This window comes from Diplotaxodon limnothrissa, linkage group LG14 (genome assembly GCF_057381915.1).
Source record: "Diplotaxodon limnothrissa isolate DT_005_m linkage group LG14, D_limnothrissa_male_GT1.1, whole genome shotgun sequence".
Lineage (NCBI taxonomy): Eukaryota > Metazoa > Chordata > Actinopteri > Cichliformes > Cichlidae > Diplotaxodon > Diplotaxodon limnothrissa.
Genome location: NC_140609.1, coordinates 20,094,747 through 20,111,124, shown reverse-complemented (window position 1 = coordinate 20,111,124; position 16,378 = coordinate 20,094,747). Strand labels below are relative to the sequence as shown.

The following is a 16,378-nucleotide window of genomic DNA, read 5'->3' as shown; positions in this document are numbered from 1 at the left end:
TGGAATACTTGTACACTAAGCTGGTGTGTGGTTATGAATTTAGGACTGAGTACAGTACAAAAGTCTTCAGCCACCACTTATTTCTTTATATTTTGCCTTGAACAAACCAGACGTTTTTGGACTTTGGCTGCTTTTTCACTCATTTTCAGTCCACTCTTTGTACCTGGCTATTTTCAGAGGAATGTTGTGTTTTTTAAAACCACTTACTGTGGTTGAATCATTCAAGCATACAGAATATGCCGAACCTAATGGGTGAACCAGTGTTGTAGCTACAAATATAACAAAATGTATCTTTAGGCACTTTGTTACTATTAGCTTAGCCTATTAAAAAATGATAATTATTTGCAATTTCTTTACTTGAAACTTGAATCTATGAAAAATTCCAAAATAACTCAGTTTTTCAAGCATATAAACTGTGCTTTTGTACCAATATGGTGATACCCAAAGAGCCAAAAATCTAGCACATCTCCACATGTTATACAGTGTTTCCTTAAAGACACATAATGGAAATGACAGAGACAGAAGTGGCAGGCCTAAAAAACTACAAGACAAACCAGGGACAAAAAGCAGGGGTATGTCACATCACTGAAAAAAGACTGAATATCAGTTGCGACAGGTCATATGGGGTGGTGAATCCAAATTGAAATTTTTGGGTTCAATCAATTTGAAGACAGAGGAGGTCAGGCGAGAGCTACAACAGTGAGTGTCTACAGCCATCTGTAAAAAATTTCAGACAGTGGTGCTGGGGATCTTGTCAGAACTGATGGAATTATGAATGCATTGAAGTATTTTCAGATCTTGATCCACCGTGCTGTACTAGCTGGAAAGCGTCTGATTGACATCACAATGATCCCAAACACACTGTCAATGCAGTAAAAGCACACCTGGATATCGGTCATGGATTGGTCTCCCCAGAGCCTGGACCTCAACATCCATGAAGCGGTGTGGGATCGTCTTGTGTGGTCATACCAGATATTGGCTTTTGAGCTTATTATAATTGTACAAACTCTGTTGCACATATTTCAGTAAATAAATTCACCAGTTTCTTAGCAAAATACGAAGAAATGAAAGGTGGCTTAAGACGTCTGCACAGTATTGTAAATAAACTCTATTATATTTTTTTATAATGTGTACTGTATACATCCTACATATGTCTGTGGTCTTGTAATTCTGCACATCGGTCTGTGTGTATATATGTGAAATGATTTGTTTGCTTGTGTGTGTGAACTGCGTGTACTCAAGAGTGAAAATAACAAGCAGAGGAGTCAAACTGTCATCCTCCACCAGCGCACTGCTTCTTTCTTCTCTTTCACTCCTGGTGATAAAGTGTTATTCTGTCGCTCTTCGAGCAACAAGCCAGGGCCTCAGCCACTGAAACCAGCACCCGGGGAATGATATGTGTGTGTATCAGTGTGCTGCTAGTGCGTGACGGACACCTATCCCATAATAATGTCACACACATCAAAAGGCTCCGCCTCTCTTCATTCAACCCTCTTTCTCTTCATTTTTCTCCTTCCATTTCTTCCTCTGTCTGCCAAAGTCTATCACAGTTTCTCACCCCCCCTCCTGTACACCTCCAGCCCATCTATCCAAGCCCCCACCTATCAAAGAAAGTGAGACCGAGAGACGCCGATAATAAACGCGCGTGTACAAAGCGCCGTCTAGCCTTGGAGGGATGGATGTGTGACAATAAGGTGTGACTCTTTCCAGATTCTTTAACAATGAGCGTAGCTGTGAAAGAGGAAAATGGATGCTGCAAGTCACCTTCAGGCATGCACAATATGGAAACGCTTTTAAACTTACATGGACGCACGTACCGTCTTTCTGCGCGTTACAAAACGCCACTCAAACTTGCTTACACATATAAGACACATGCATATGTTGCTTTATGTGCACACGATATTGTATGTACACATCCACGGTCACACAAACACACTTGCATGCACACACAAGATAATTAATGGTGGTGGCGAATCCCCCTCAGCTGTGGGAGAGTAAATAGCTTTTTCACCCTCCACAGATTTCAGCCTGCTCGTTATGTTGATGATGCCAGAGCGACTAACAGAAGCACAAACTGCCTGCTACATTCTCCCCCCTTTCCTCCTTTGTCTCCAGACACAAATACCAGTGCACACATTCCTACAGAGCAGAACTGTTTATATACACATAACATACACAGGAACAAAAACAAATCTTAATAATTGTGTGAAGCAAAAGGGAAAGAAAAAAAAAAAAAGGATTGTGTGCATGTTCATGTGTGTCAACTATTAGCACTGACTGGAAGCCACATAGGTGAAGAGGTCAAAGGGTGAAGGTGTAATTGGGGCTTCTTTACCCCACTCTGCTATTCTTTCCACTTTCTTTTCATAGCAGCATATTCTATCCCACCGGTTATCCTTGACTTTACTTACCTTACTGCCTACTTTTATAATCATTATGGTTTTATTCCTTTATTTTGATTAACTGCTGAGGACTGTGGTAAAAAAAACATCTTTTTACTGTAATCAACATTGCGTTTGAGAAAATCCAGCACAGATCTTTTGTTTTCTCATGTCCGGTGTAATCTTTTTAAATCTTACTGTGGGCTTTGATCAGGTTTTACACGCAAACTAACTGGAAACAGAAAGTCATCTCAGCTTACCATCACGTTTCAAGTCTCTCTCAAGTCGAGATCAGTACACGAAAGATCCTTTAATTTCGATTTTCTAGAATGTTGTAGATTGGTTTTCAAGTATGTGCTGCTTGAATTAGCCTAGGTAACCGAGGCACACTCATTATTCCCTACTAGCATACAAGTGATTAAAGTTCTGCCACTAAAGTATTTTCTGAACAATGTAATATTTTAAATAGTCATCTCTGTAAATTTGAATCTGCACCCAGTTGTCAGTTTATTAGCTATACCTTACTAATACCAGGTTGGACCCTCTTTTGCCTTCAAAAATGCTTTAATTCTTCGTGGCATCGATTCAACAAAGTGCTGAAAACTTTGATCTATACTGACGTGATAGCATCACACAGTTGCTGCTTTGTTGGGTGCACACCAATCAATCCCACAGGTGTTAGATTTAGATCTGATGATTGTGGAGGTTATTTTCAAGAAACCAGTTTGAGATGATCTGAAAAAATATCTCCCTCACTATTACACCACCACCACTGTTGATTCCATGATGGATCAGACCATTTTTCAATCTCTATTGTCCTATTTGGTGAGTCCATGTGAATTGTAGCCTCAGTTCCTCCTGCTCTTAGCTGACAGGAACAGCCTTATGTTGCAGTAGCTTCAAGTCTGGATATGTTGTGCACTGCACAGCTTGTCTGGTACAAACAGCAATGACACATTTAAAATCACTTAAATCACCTTTTCCACGCATTATGATGGCCTGTGTGGACTTCAGGAGCCTGTCCTGACCATCTCTACATATCTAAATGCACTGAAATGTTGCCATGTGATTGGCTGATTGCATATTTCCATTAACCTGAAAAGGCTCAAGCAATCAAATAAAATGAACAGTGGGCGTTGAGTTCATACCCTGAAGAATTCTTTAGTGGAGCCTGAGTCCAGCGTCCCATAGGCTATCTCTGTCTGTTTGGCCAAGTCCTCTGCACTCTCTATCGGTGAAACCATCCTCTCCACAGTGAGGAATGCAGCCAAGTTGGCTGTGTAAGAGGAGATGATGATAAGAGTAAAGAACCACCACACACCTCCAACAATACGTCCAGATAGAGACCTGCAGAGAAGAGAGTGGGGAGTGAGGTAGGGAGAAAAAACAGGGAAAGAAGAGTGAGGTGTAAGAAAGGGAAAGATAAAGTCAATTTTTTTTTTACAAAGTGGCCAAGATGGCAAGATTAGGGAGATGAAAGAAAGCAAACACAGACGAGAAATCAGCAGATGGATGAAACGGAGATGGTTAAGGTAAAGACGACAGTGAAGGGATTAAAAAATGAGAGAGAGAAAGAAACACAATTACCGTTGCAGAGATATGCAACACAGAAAACTGTAGCTTCACAAAGCGTTCTGTGTGCATGACAAAACTGACAGTACCGCCAAAGTAATTGTCTTTCAACCTGAAAACCAATTCAGCACTAACAGCAACCGAGGCTACATGAAACAGATAGCAATCGGGGCAAGCCAGCATCTCTCTCATCCTCTTTCCTTCTTTTCCTTTTCTCCATGCTTACGCTGTTTATCTCCCAATTGTGAGCAGGAGCATCAAAGTAAGTGGCAATTCATTTTTTTTTTTTTTGCATGAACTTGTTTTCACTGAGTAAAAGGAAGGAAAGCAAGTGAGAGTGAACCTATTAGAGAAAGTCAGAGAAAAATACATGAAGGCCACATGATGTTTCCTTTTAAGTACCGCAGTCAGTAAAAGACCTTGAAATTCTAATGGGCAGAAACAGCAACAAGGAAAATAATAATACAGAAAAAAAATCAAAAAAACAACTTCACTTCAAAGGAGTGAGAAACAAAGTGAAAATATTACTGGGCATACACTACAAGACATTCAGAAAGAAAGAAAAAATGCAGAAAATGACTGATAAAAGACCTGATAAATAACTTGAGCATGAAAGCAAATCATCAATTCTAATTCATCGCTTTTGCTTTTAAGAAGCACTTTAATATTATTATTTTTTTGGTAAAATTACACCAAAAAGAAATAAAACAACTGAAAGGTGCTATGATGAACTCCTGATTCAGGTGATCTGTGATCCGTTGTTATCATAAAAACACTGATTATAGCCACTTAAACCTCGGGCGATAATCAGATCCTCTTGCATACAATCAGACAATGTGTTCCGATATTTACCGGACAGCCTGGTGATACCAACACTCTGATGTGAGAGCGGCGGCAGACAAATTATTTTTAGTCGGGTTTATTTGTAAGAAGTGTGAGCGGAAGAGAAAACGAGGAGCGAGAAAGTGGAGAGACGCATTGACGCATGACTCGGCATAAATTGTCACCTTTTGGAGCAACTCTGCATTATGCTGCTCTTCAAAATCCATCGCACCTCTTAATCCACACACACGCAAACACACACAGACTTGATAGTGTTTGTCCTTGAGGCCTTGATCTGTTTGCTTGAAATAATGAACCTGGCATACACCGTGATGGATTCTCAGACGAAACTGTTGTTAGATATATTTTTATACTTATTAGGATACAACAGAAACTTTCTGTTTTTTTAACCATGTGACACTTTGATGTAATGTTTGTCTTTGAGCCCAGAAAAGGAAATATGCCGGTGACAGAGATTAGGAGGATGAAGAGGATGGCATGTTCAGAAGTTTCATAGATTTCACAGGATTTCTGTTAGTGGCCAAAAACGCAGAGGTGATCTGACTGGTTAGCTGGTGAACAATACCTTATTAATTCAACCTTGTGGAGTGACTCTGGGTGAGTGGAAAAAGAAAGTGGTATAAAAGAAAAAATGACCGTGTAAGGAATCTGTTGAAGTTTAAGTTGCACCTTATTGATCACTGGGGAAATTTTGTCCTCTGTAACTGACCCATTATAATCACTGAGTGGCATTTGGCAGAGTGCACTGCTTATTTCCTTGGCTAGTGCTTCAGGCAGGACCGGTGACAAGAGAAGTGGCGTAAAACTTTACTGCAGTTCTGCATATCTTGTATTCATAAGCATTACATAAACTTTTAATAACCAATATACGCTCTAATGTATTTTTAAGGAGCATTTATTAATTCATTTGACAGCTCCTCTTGGGGCAACCGCAGGTGCTGGTATGAGCAGATACTGAATGACAATACACTGCAGCAAAACACATCTCTAACATAAAATATACGGGTTCCTCAAATTTATTACATCAAATTAAAGGCTCCGGCCTACAGCTTTCATAAATTAACACTGTTGATAATAACAAAAATTATTTTTGCAACGTATACGCAGGCTCTTTAATAGAAATTTTAAGCTAAAATATAACTACTGTTGTTTTCCAACAATTTTCAGATTTAATATAACCTAAACCACGTTCTTGCCCTAAAGTAGTGCAAACAGCCACAGATGCAAAAGAGAAGAAGTAAAATAGTAATTGCCAAACATAGGATACAAACTGAAAATCGTCTGTTTGATATGTGTCTAAATCACTACCTCCTTCATTGAAAATGGACTCTTTATACCAGTTAAACTGACTTGTTTTCTGGAAGTGTAATTTCTCTTGCTGCTTCTGACCTGTAGAGGCACTAGACCAGCATGTAAGCAAGCACTCTTGCTTTTTTTTTTAAAGCAGATGTTAGTAGCATTCCTAATAACATGCAATCTTACTGTAGCAAACAAAATCTCTTTTTTTGTCCACCAACTCCTCCTACACGATCAGGAGTTGAGGAATCAAGACAATCGGGCACACTGGTTCATCACAGCCCACTGAAGGTTCTTATCAATATCACATGTTATGGCATCATCGTGTGATCTAGCAATCACCTAACAGTGATCTAAAACCACAGTCTAAACCAGGGGTGGGCAATTCCAGGCCTCGAGGGCCGGTGTCCTGCAGGTTTTAAATCTCACCTTGGGTCAACACACCCGAATCAAATGATTCGTTCGTTACCAGGCCTCTGGAGAACTTCAGGACATGTTGAGGAGCTAATTTAGCCATTTAAATCAGCTGTGTTGGATCAAGGACACATCTAAAACCTGCAGGGACACCGGCCCTCGAGGCCTGGAGTTGCCCACCCCTGGTCTAAACAGTACTACAGTATGAACATGTACTAGGACCTAAAATGCATGTGTCATTAGATGAGAGAGGAATAAGGTACGATGAGGACATATTTCTTCTTCTTTTTGCATTAGAATTGTCATCTTAAACTAAACACTGCATCCATCAACGCCAAGCAGCATTTTCAGCTGTAGTTGTTGACAGATGAATTTCCGAGGTCCATTATTTTATCAGCAGAATGCTCAATTCGAGCATTCAATCATTTTTCTAATTAATTTTATTTACATTAAACCCGTGAGGTTCTTTGAATAAATCATCCTCAGTGTTCATGAATCTAAAATGATCACATCTGATTCATTTTATTTCTAGATTAAAGGTTTCATAGGGGGGAAAACAGAATGTTGGACCACAGTGCAGGACAGCCAGCAAAGTTAATCTGACATTATAGTAGAGTCTAATTTACTAATTTTTTTTTCACTTTAATACCTTAACTTTGGCGTGTCATTTGCTGGGCTGAGACTGGGCTAGCATCTGCTGCAAACAATCTCCCTTTGTTCTGTTTACATTCAGACTAAACTTGATCTTAGCGAGGATTTTCTTTTTTTTAAATGATAAAACCCGGCAATACAGTGAAGAGCCAGGGAAAGATGGGCTTCCCCATTTAAATAAGGCTCAGCGTTTAATGAAGTCCTACAAATCTGTAACATAAAGCAAAGTCGTTAAACCTCACAGTAAAGCTTCTCACACTAATTACAATACACTGGGAAGAGACACAGATTGTGCAGCCTTTCAGTGTGTTTAAGGCTGATTTACAATTATAGCTACTCCCATGCACAGTTTTCCTCTTGCTGAATGGGCTGTTAATACAGATGTGACAATGACAGAAACACTGTAAAAGTTAAACGGCTCACTGAGTCTGCACATGCGCTTTGGCACATTCTTTTATGCTATGTTGGGGGCGAGGTTACTGCTTTTATTCTGAAAATGAACTAAAAATGGTTCTGTATCTCAGGCAGCTTGATAGAAAACCATCCTATTGGAGAACACGTTTGCCCTCTGGCGCTTGATTTAGATGGAATCGTGTGTGACAATATGTGCAAGCAGGCATGTGTACAAATGTGCTTTCATGTGGACGTGTGGATGAATTCAGCTGTTCTCAGAGTGCATGCCAGTACACTCGGCTGATCTTTGACAGCAGTGTCTTTGATTCTTTTCGCGTCTGTGTGAGAGATGCTGCCTGTGTGTGCGGTTTCACGGTGTTGGTATGCAACAGGCGAGTCATTCTATAGCTGGTCATGTATCATCTATGATAGCCAACAGATTGCCTCCCCAATCCAGTGTGTGAAAGATTAATGGCATGCTGTTCGTCTTCACTCCCTCTCACACGGACTCACACTGTCACCCGCAAACACTTGAATCCTTCTGAGCTATGCAATTTGTTTAGCATCCAATACATCTGGATTTCATCGCCTGACAGAAGAGACTGCAATTTTGAGCTTCAGGTGTGCCCATAATATCTAGAGTGTGTTTTTATTTTTACTCCCATAAGACCAATTGAAGATCAGTGTCAGGCAGATCAGTTGAAAACTATCAATTACTCATTAAATGTTATTTCAGCAACAATTACAACAAGTCACCTCACTTGACTTCACTTTGATCAGTCAACATCAAAGATTCCTTTAAACACCTCCAAACCATCTAAAGCAAAGCTGTCTTCAAGTTACGGGAGGAAGCGAGACCAGTTTCATCAAATATCAAGTCTGCTGGCAGTGTGACTGATGTTTTAAGAAAGTGAAGCTTAAATGTTTGCTTTTGGCACAATAAAAGACAGAAAGGCTGAATAATGCAGGTGGGAGGCATAATATAATACAACCTTTCTCTTCTTTGTCTCTTCTTGCTTTCATCTTTTTCCGGGAACGACTAGAGGTGTGACATAAAGTAAATCAGCAAAATGATTGAAACGGGCTCAAAGACGCCACAGCAGATGAAGGCAGAATAAAGGGCATCAAGGCGAACATGAAAAAAAAAAATCAAATTAATCGATTAAACAGTAGGTGCTGCAGGCAGGTAATGAACGGCATAATAGGAGACAATAAGAGGAACTATAAAAGTGAAGCAGAAAAGATCTGAGCTGCTTAGAGAGAGGAGCCTTGAAAAGACTGTTCATAAAATAAAAAGGATTACTTGTGAAATTCATAAACACGTCGTCTGTCAGCGTGACTGGGTTCTAATGACCTTGAGACTAATCATTAATTACTCAGTAGGCTTCGGTGTCCCAGTGCAGTTAGTTAGTCATGCCATTAGCTGGATCTGTTGCTACCATTAACTATTCAACACACCCACAGCCATTTGCTCAATGCACATGACACTCACAAACACACATTTATACGCAGCCACACACACTCAAGCTCACAACTGCCCAGACAGCAGCAGACACACTCGCACAGCCCCCCTCAATACACGTACACACAAGAGACGGAAGCTGTAATTTCATATGCTTATTGACAGAGACAGATCTAATCCCTGTGAGATGTTCACTGGCGATCCCTTTACCTCTTTCTTGCTTCCCTGCAGTCCCTCTTGGTCTTTCTTATTCTGAGAACAGACATTTCCACCATGATTTAATCTCTTTCTTTTATTTTTTTTAAGTCCCGCACTATCACCTAACCATCCATCACTTTGTTGCCACCCTTTATGTTATGACCAAGCCAATCGCCATCATTAGAAACCCAAAAGCCTGGGCTAAAAGATGACAGGCGGGTGGGGCTAATGCCCTATCAAGGTCACTCTGACAATGTGTTTGAGGGTGTATAAATATGTTGTGCGGTTGCGTGGGATGCTCAGATAAAGTAGTCAGTAGTGTCATAAACATGTAGACACGCCACCACACACGTGCACAGCAGTTTCCATTATATAAATGCCAACTACAAAAGTGAGCATCAAAGAAAAAAAGAGGTAGGGAGGCCATAGATGGACAGATAGATAGAGAGAAAGAGAGAAAGAAAGAAAGAAGAGAGCTGAATAGGAGCGTTGTTACACTGTGTCTCCTAGACTGCAGAGATGACTGCAGCACAGAGAGAGGGACCCACGCTGAATACCAATGGACTTACTATGGCAGCTCACTACAACATACACAGTCAATACACAGAGTATACGGAGTCAAACAACCAGTATCGACACATGGGTACAGATGTTCATAAATGTAATAAGACAAAACATAATGCGGGGCAGGAGAGATGCATAGTTCACCAAGCAAAAAAAAGAAACCATGCACTGGTAACAACCAACGAGGCAAACTGCAAAGCAGATGAACACAGACTGAAATGAACATATAGAAGAAACAGGAACGCATTCAACCAGTCAGAAAGAATATTTCTTCCTGCAGCGGCTGCCTCTTTTCCTTTATTCCCAACTCCACAGTAAATGTCAGCCTCGATATTCCGATCCCCGCTGACTGGCCAGGGACAATACAACTGGAAAGATGGAGGAAAGTGAGGATAAAGCCTGAGCAAAAAAATAGGCGTCCCATCGTCAGAGTAGACATATGGATGATGAAAAACGATGGAAAACAATAAAGAAATTAGATTCTTCAAAGACTTCAGCAAAATAATTTGCAGAGAAAATAAAGTAACTGTAGACATAACAGAATGAAGTACAGCATGTAAAGTCTGAAAGAAGACGTAGCTCCAGCAATGCTACCATAGTGTTTTTACCTACAGTGGACAATACTCAAAATTGAACTTTCTTCAGTTTTTCTGGTTGTTTTCAATTCATCATTTTTACATAACATATTTATCTGGAGCCACTGTGTCACAGAGAGGGTTACTTGCCCAAAGAAGTCATAAAGCTTAAAAAATAATGCATATATACATACTTTTTCAAATTTTGTTTATATACAGTCTCTTTGCCCATATGGAAAAGATATATATAAATCTTATAAAGTTTGTATCTGTCTTGTGTGAAACTTGTATGAAAAGCATATAAGTGTGAAAACAGATATAAGATCCCTTGAAAAATTATATAATGAAACTTGTATGTTTTGGATACTTACTAAAACAATGTGTGAAAGTAATGCGAAAGTGGCCACTTTCATGAGTAAATCACATATAAGTTTTTACTATTTCTTTTCCGTATGGGTGGATTTGATCTCTCGTACAAACATTGCAAGAAATTCTGTTATGTTTGCCTTTATTATCATTTAGTTCATTTTGTTGTTTTTTGATATGGTTGAACAGCTAATAGAGGGAATGTGATACTGCATATAGATATCACGGTAACATACGCATAAGACATCCTTAAATTTGTAATAAAAGTAAAAGATTATTGGATATTTTCAATACAAGGAAACCTGAAGGCATCTCGGCAAAAAAAAAAAAAGGGGGGGGGGGGGGGTTACAGTCTGTGTTATGATAATACATAAATACCTTGTCTTCACTGTAGCTGTAGCACATTTCTGCTGTCAGGTGTGACTTGAGTTAGCATTATGATTCTGCCTGCTTGCAAAGGTGAACAAGGGAATGTGAGATTAAAGGAAATGAACTGAGGAGAAAGAAAAGTGATATGACATTATGATATGCAGGACACGTCTCCTTTTCTAAGGACATGATCTAGTATTTCTGCAGAGCACAGTGTCAAAGAGGCTCATCCATCACATGATTTTATGGCAAAAAGCCTGGTCGCCGGGCTTATTTCATTTTTTCATCAATGAGTCTGATGACTAATAAACTCTTTGACCGTGATTTCATGTGGAATAATGCTACTACATGAACACAACCTAAATTTAAAAGCTTTATAGTCACAGACACTGCTATCTAGCCAAATTGGCACATTAAAAACAGTAAAATTTGGCTTCATTCAGCCGTGGCTCCCAATGACAAAAGAAATACTGGGAGAAAGATACGGGAGAGCACGTTAGGGCCACATGAAGAGAGATTAAGAGGGACAATAGCAAATTTCTCCTCCCCTTGCTGAGACTCCTTTGCTATAATCAGCAGCCTTAGTGTTTGCTGTAAGAAAGGGGTGTGATGCTAATCACGGTGCAGGGATGCATGGTTTAGCACGAGATGCATAGGTTGGGCAAAAGATTGGGCAGACTGTAAAAGGTTTTTGATTATAAATAATCTCACCCATAACGCTAAAAGTCACTTTAAGCCCTTAACACCCACTGGCCAAAATATGAGTCCATTGAAAATTCTGCTGCTGTATTTTGAATGACATTGGTCCAATCTGAATGACATTTGCCAAACCGCAAAGCCTCATGATTCAGAGAAGTTAAGTCTTTTACAGACACCATTGCTCTTATTTGTAAGCATGCAGCAATACATTGTCTCCCTTGACTCACTATATATAGCACGCTGTTTTCAGCAAGAGCCCATATAAAGCACCACATATATGGACAAAGCCATTGGGAACATTGAGTGCTATCTATTTAAACATGTGTGGTCAAGAGTTAATATACTTTTGTTTTCATTTGTGCTTCCATCATTAACCTCGCGCCTGTTCACTGAATGCTTTCACCTCTCCTTGGCCTCTTCTTTCTTATTAGAAAACACCAGGTATGTCCCCATAATGTCAATATTACAATTAAGAGATATGCATCTCCAAAGCTCATTTCTGTGTAAAAAAACAGGGGGTTGAAAACCAAATGCCATCAGAGTGGAGAAACACAGCAAATGTACCCGTCCTTGTGTATCTTGTGAGACTAAAATGTTGATACAGTGTAAATCAAAGTGCATTTACTTCATCAACTGTAACTGTAGGAGGTGCTACTATGAGGAAAAATCTTAAGCCTAAATTGCCAAGATTTGTTTGAAAAATCCATAAGATAAACTAAACACATTTCTTACTGTAAGAATATAATCTGGCATTTGCGGCCGCTGTAATCCTGGCCTATGGAGACGTTGTGCTATATTGGAAGTGACAGGCTGTAGTGATTTATGTGACGAACACTGGCTTCATGTTAAGTATCACATTATTGATATGACAGCTGTAGCTTATACTCAGGACCTGCAAGTGACAGAAAGGTCCACATGTGTGTGTTGGACTGTTGTGAAACTGTACGCTGGTTGTTTTGTTCTTTTACATGCGTGTGTATAAGGAAAGCAAAGTCTGTAAAGTGTCTGTTTATTCGTGTGCACAACTTGTATGACCGTTGGTGGTTGTGCGCGCAGCCGATGTGAGTGTTTTCCATTTTGTGTGCTAAGGCTAGAATTGGCCTGTCAGTCACAGTAAAGTGGGGAGAAGAAGGAGACGACATGTGTCGGGAAGTGGAGAGAGAAAAGGAGAGCGTATGAAAGAGATGGATGCGAGAGCACAAGAGAAGGGCAGAGGAGCAAAAGAGGAGGAGGACGAAAGTGAAGTTTGGGGGGATGAAAAGAAACTTTTGTTCTTTTTTTGAAAGAGAAATGCAAATGGAGATGCAGCACAAATGTCTGAGCGATTCTTGATGTCAATTCATTTCAGAAACAGCAGAATAGTCCTTGAGAAGAAGAAAATAACGAATAATGATAAAGTTTGCCATATACCACTTTTCAAGATCTGTGATATGAAGTCCTTTGCAGGAGCAGCAAAGTAAAATGATTAGTGAGCAAAATAAAACAAGCACCAGAGACAATTGAAGTGCTGCAAAAGAAATAATTTAAGAAATAAAAAATGGTAACAGAATCTGAAACTCAGGTAAAATCAGGAAAAGCTTTCCTCTTTAAGTATATTTAAGTATAAGTATATCCATCCATCCATCCATCCCTCGTTTATCCCAACCACCTTCTTCATCTCATCCAGAGGAACTGTCCCCAAGCCAGCTGAGAGACATAGTTTCCTGTGCATACTGTGGGCCCTCCACCGAGTATGCCCAGAACACCTTGCTTAGGGGAGGCCCAGGAGGCATCCTAATCAGATGCCCTAACCATCTCAACTTGCTCCTTCTGGCATGGGGGAGCAGCAGCTCTAGAATGACTAGATTTCTCACCCTTTCTCTAAGGCTGAGCCCAGCCATGCTTCAGAGAAAACCAATTTCTGCCCCATGGAATCATGATCTCCTTTGGTCATTACTCAGAGCTTGCGACTATAGTTAAGTGTAGCAATGTAGTTTTACACTTTGGTTTTACGCTCAGCTCACTTCACCACAATGGATTTGTGCAGCATCTGCTGTTGCTTGGGTTGCAGCATGTGGGATCTTCTAATTTGTGTTGTTCTTACTGACTGGATTCTTTTCGATGTCTTGTGCTTGGAAGACTAAATCCATTAAGACATATTGCAGCTATAAAGATAATCTCCAAAAATGTAAGGAGAGTGTAACTCTCCCACAGGCAGATAAACGTCATGTTTTAACGATTTCAGGTAACACGAAAGGGTTGTAATGTCATGTTGCAGGTGGAATAATGTTCAGTTGAGCAATAACTTTATCTTCCTAAAGTGTGAAGCTTCCATTTCCATATACGTGTGAATGCTTAATAACAGTTTTTTTTATTGTTCTCCCAAACTCGACTGATCACACTATGTTTTTCTTGCGTTCATCACTCATCAGGCTTTGCTTTCATTTGTTTTAGTGTGAAGTGCTCCCTGCTGCTCCTTCTCTCCTTAGACTTGCTCCCTAAAGGTCTTGAGGATGCTGGCAATGAATATTTCACTAAACTGCATTCTCAGGTTATCAATAATAAAATGGCATATTCTTATAAATATTCTAAAAATATAGCTGGACTCTGCCTCTTCTGTGGTGCATTAAAGATTCATACACACCTAGCAAACTGCTAAATCTTCCACCATAACAGACCCACATGTACATCACCACTGGACTGTATGCAGGTGTTTTCTTCACACTTCTACGTTTTTGTGTTTGCATGTGTGTGCCTTAGTGTATCAGCCCAGCTCAGTTAAACCTAGAAAAGTGCTAAAAGAGGTGATTCACTTTGTCAACAGTCTGAATCACCACTGTCTAATACTACAGCACTCAAGCATTACAGACAGTTACACAGGCACACATGCTCTCCCCAGCCCACACACTCACCCTGTACACAGCCTTAAATATGATCTCGCTCAGTCTGACGCACATGCAAACACAAATGCACTCTGTTTGTCTCTCACAGATCATTTCCCTCCCTCACCGTGGTGAGATGTCGCAGCCTTGTTGCATGAAGGCTCCCAGTGAGAACCACAGGGAGTTAAAGATGCCAAACTCATTTGGAGGTTGGTCAGTGGGGCCCTGCTCCGTGGCACCCTCCTCTGGTTCCTCTGCATGCCACTCATACGGACTGAAGCGACTCACCTAAGATAGCATATGCAGAAAAGTGGTTAGAAAATTTTAAAGAAAAAGAAAAGCTGAATAGGAACATTAAAATGAAAAATTGAAACATGTTAAGGACTTGAATATGCACACAAATGTTTTCATTTTAATTTCAAGAAAGACACTACAGGACTACCAAGGTCTGAAATGGTCAAAATCCCCTTTTTTAACCACATGGTAATGAGACACGGACAGCACTATCACCAATGTTATTATGCTCTTCCACAACATTAGAACACTAAAGGAATCACCAGAGATGTAAGTCAGCAATACCAGTGTATATAATCTATACTAAATATTGCGTATAAATATAATAGCAACAGAGTAAACTTGGACTTGACAAAGCTAAAAACAGTAGACATGGTGTGCAGCTAAATTACAGTACAGGTAGCTGGCTTGGCGTCATTTCCCTGCATTGCTCAGTAATAATAATAGTGTAGACAAAGTTACAGACCCATTTGAGGTAACACAGTTGTGTGGCAGTATTTTTGTGTGGCAGAAAAAAACAAGAGAAACATTGAAAAGGAAAGCAGCAAAATAAGGAAAAAATAGCTTTTTGGGCCGTTGGTCATCAGAAAAGAACATTTGTGGTTGCAAGCTACAATCACAATTGTTGACTCTACAGTATATATCAGACAACATTTTCTTGTTTCCAGTTTTCTACTTTATCACATGTGACTGTAAAGTACAAAAATGTATTAGGCTTTTTATTTATATAGAGGCAATGAATATTCTTTTGGCCTTAAATCAAACTTTGGCAAATACACAGTACTGTGTGATGTGATGGATCACGTTCCTCTATAGCTGGTGAAGTAATTTGACTGGCTAGTCAGTTAATATGTACACAAATAATTTTAACTCCAGAACTTTAGCAAGCTAAGGTTAACTGTAACCTGTAACTTTGTTACATGACTTTGGTTATAGTCATTTGATAACATTATCTGATTAGTTAGCTGTTATTTTCAAATTACTTCATGAGTAAGACAACCCCTGGGAGTATGTATGGGAGCTGGACTTACCAGAGTCTTAACTATGTTTTGCTAAAGTTTCACAAGTTGGCTAACCTTAACTTACCGTCTCACTAACACTGTCATTACTGCCATATTTGAATCCAGATAATTTTTGTAACTTCTTTAATAATAATAATAATAATAATAATAGTAATAATAAACAAACAAACAAAAAGAATAAATAAAAACAAAAACCTTGATCCACTTTTAAAATCTGATGTCATTAGCTATTTCCAGGTGCAAATGCTGCTTGTAAAGCTTACAGTAAAGAATCGCTCTTGCCTGGGAGCGCTTCTTTTCTGAAATGTTCAAATGTTTGGTGACCAGGACACCATGAGCCCATGGGCTGAAGTGTACTCTGTGAATTTTTAATAAATTCATAATAATATAGTGCACAAGTAGTGCTAATAAAAAGATG

General features: G+C 39.6%; 1 protein-coding gene across 2 annotated transcripts in view; it reads right to left on the bottom strand.

The window, feature by feature from the left end:
• The window catches only part of gria4a (glutamate receptor, ionotropic, AMPA 4a), a 124,674-nt gene that overhangs the window by 14,333 nt on the left and 93,963 nt on the right, over positions 1-16,378 (bottom strand). For both annotated transcript variants that reach the window (XM_085370741.1, XM_085370742.1), the window contains exons 13-14: positions 14,772-14,932; positions 3,530-3,728 (exon numbers count right to left, since the gene is read on the bottom strand). In XM_085370741.1, coding sequence (XP_085226867.1) covers positions 3,530-3,728; positions 14,772-14,932 — 360 coding nt within the window. The remainder of the gene's footprint in view (positions 1-3,529; positions 3,729-14,771; positions 14,933-16,378) is intronic.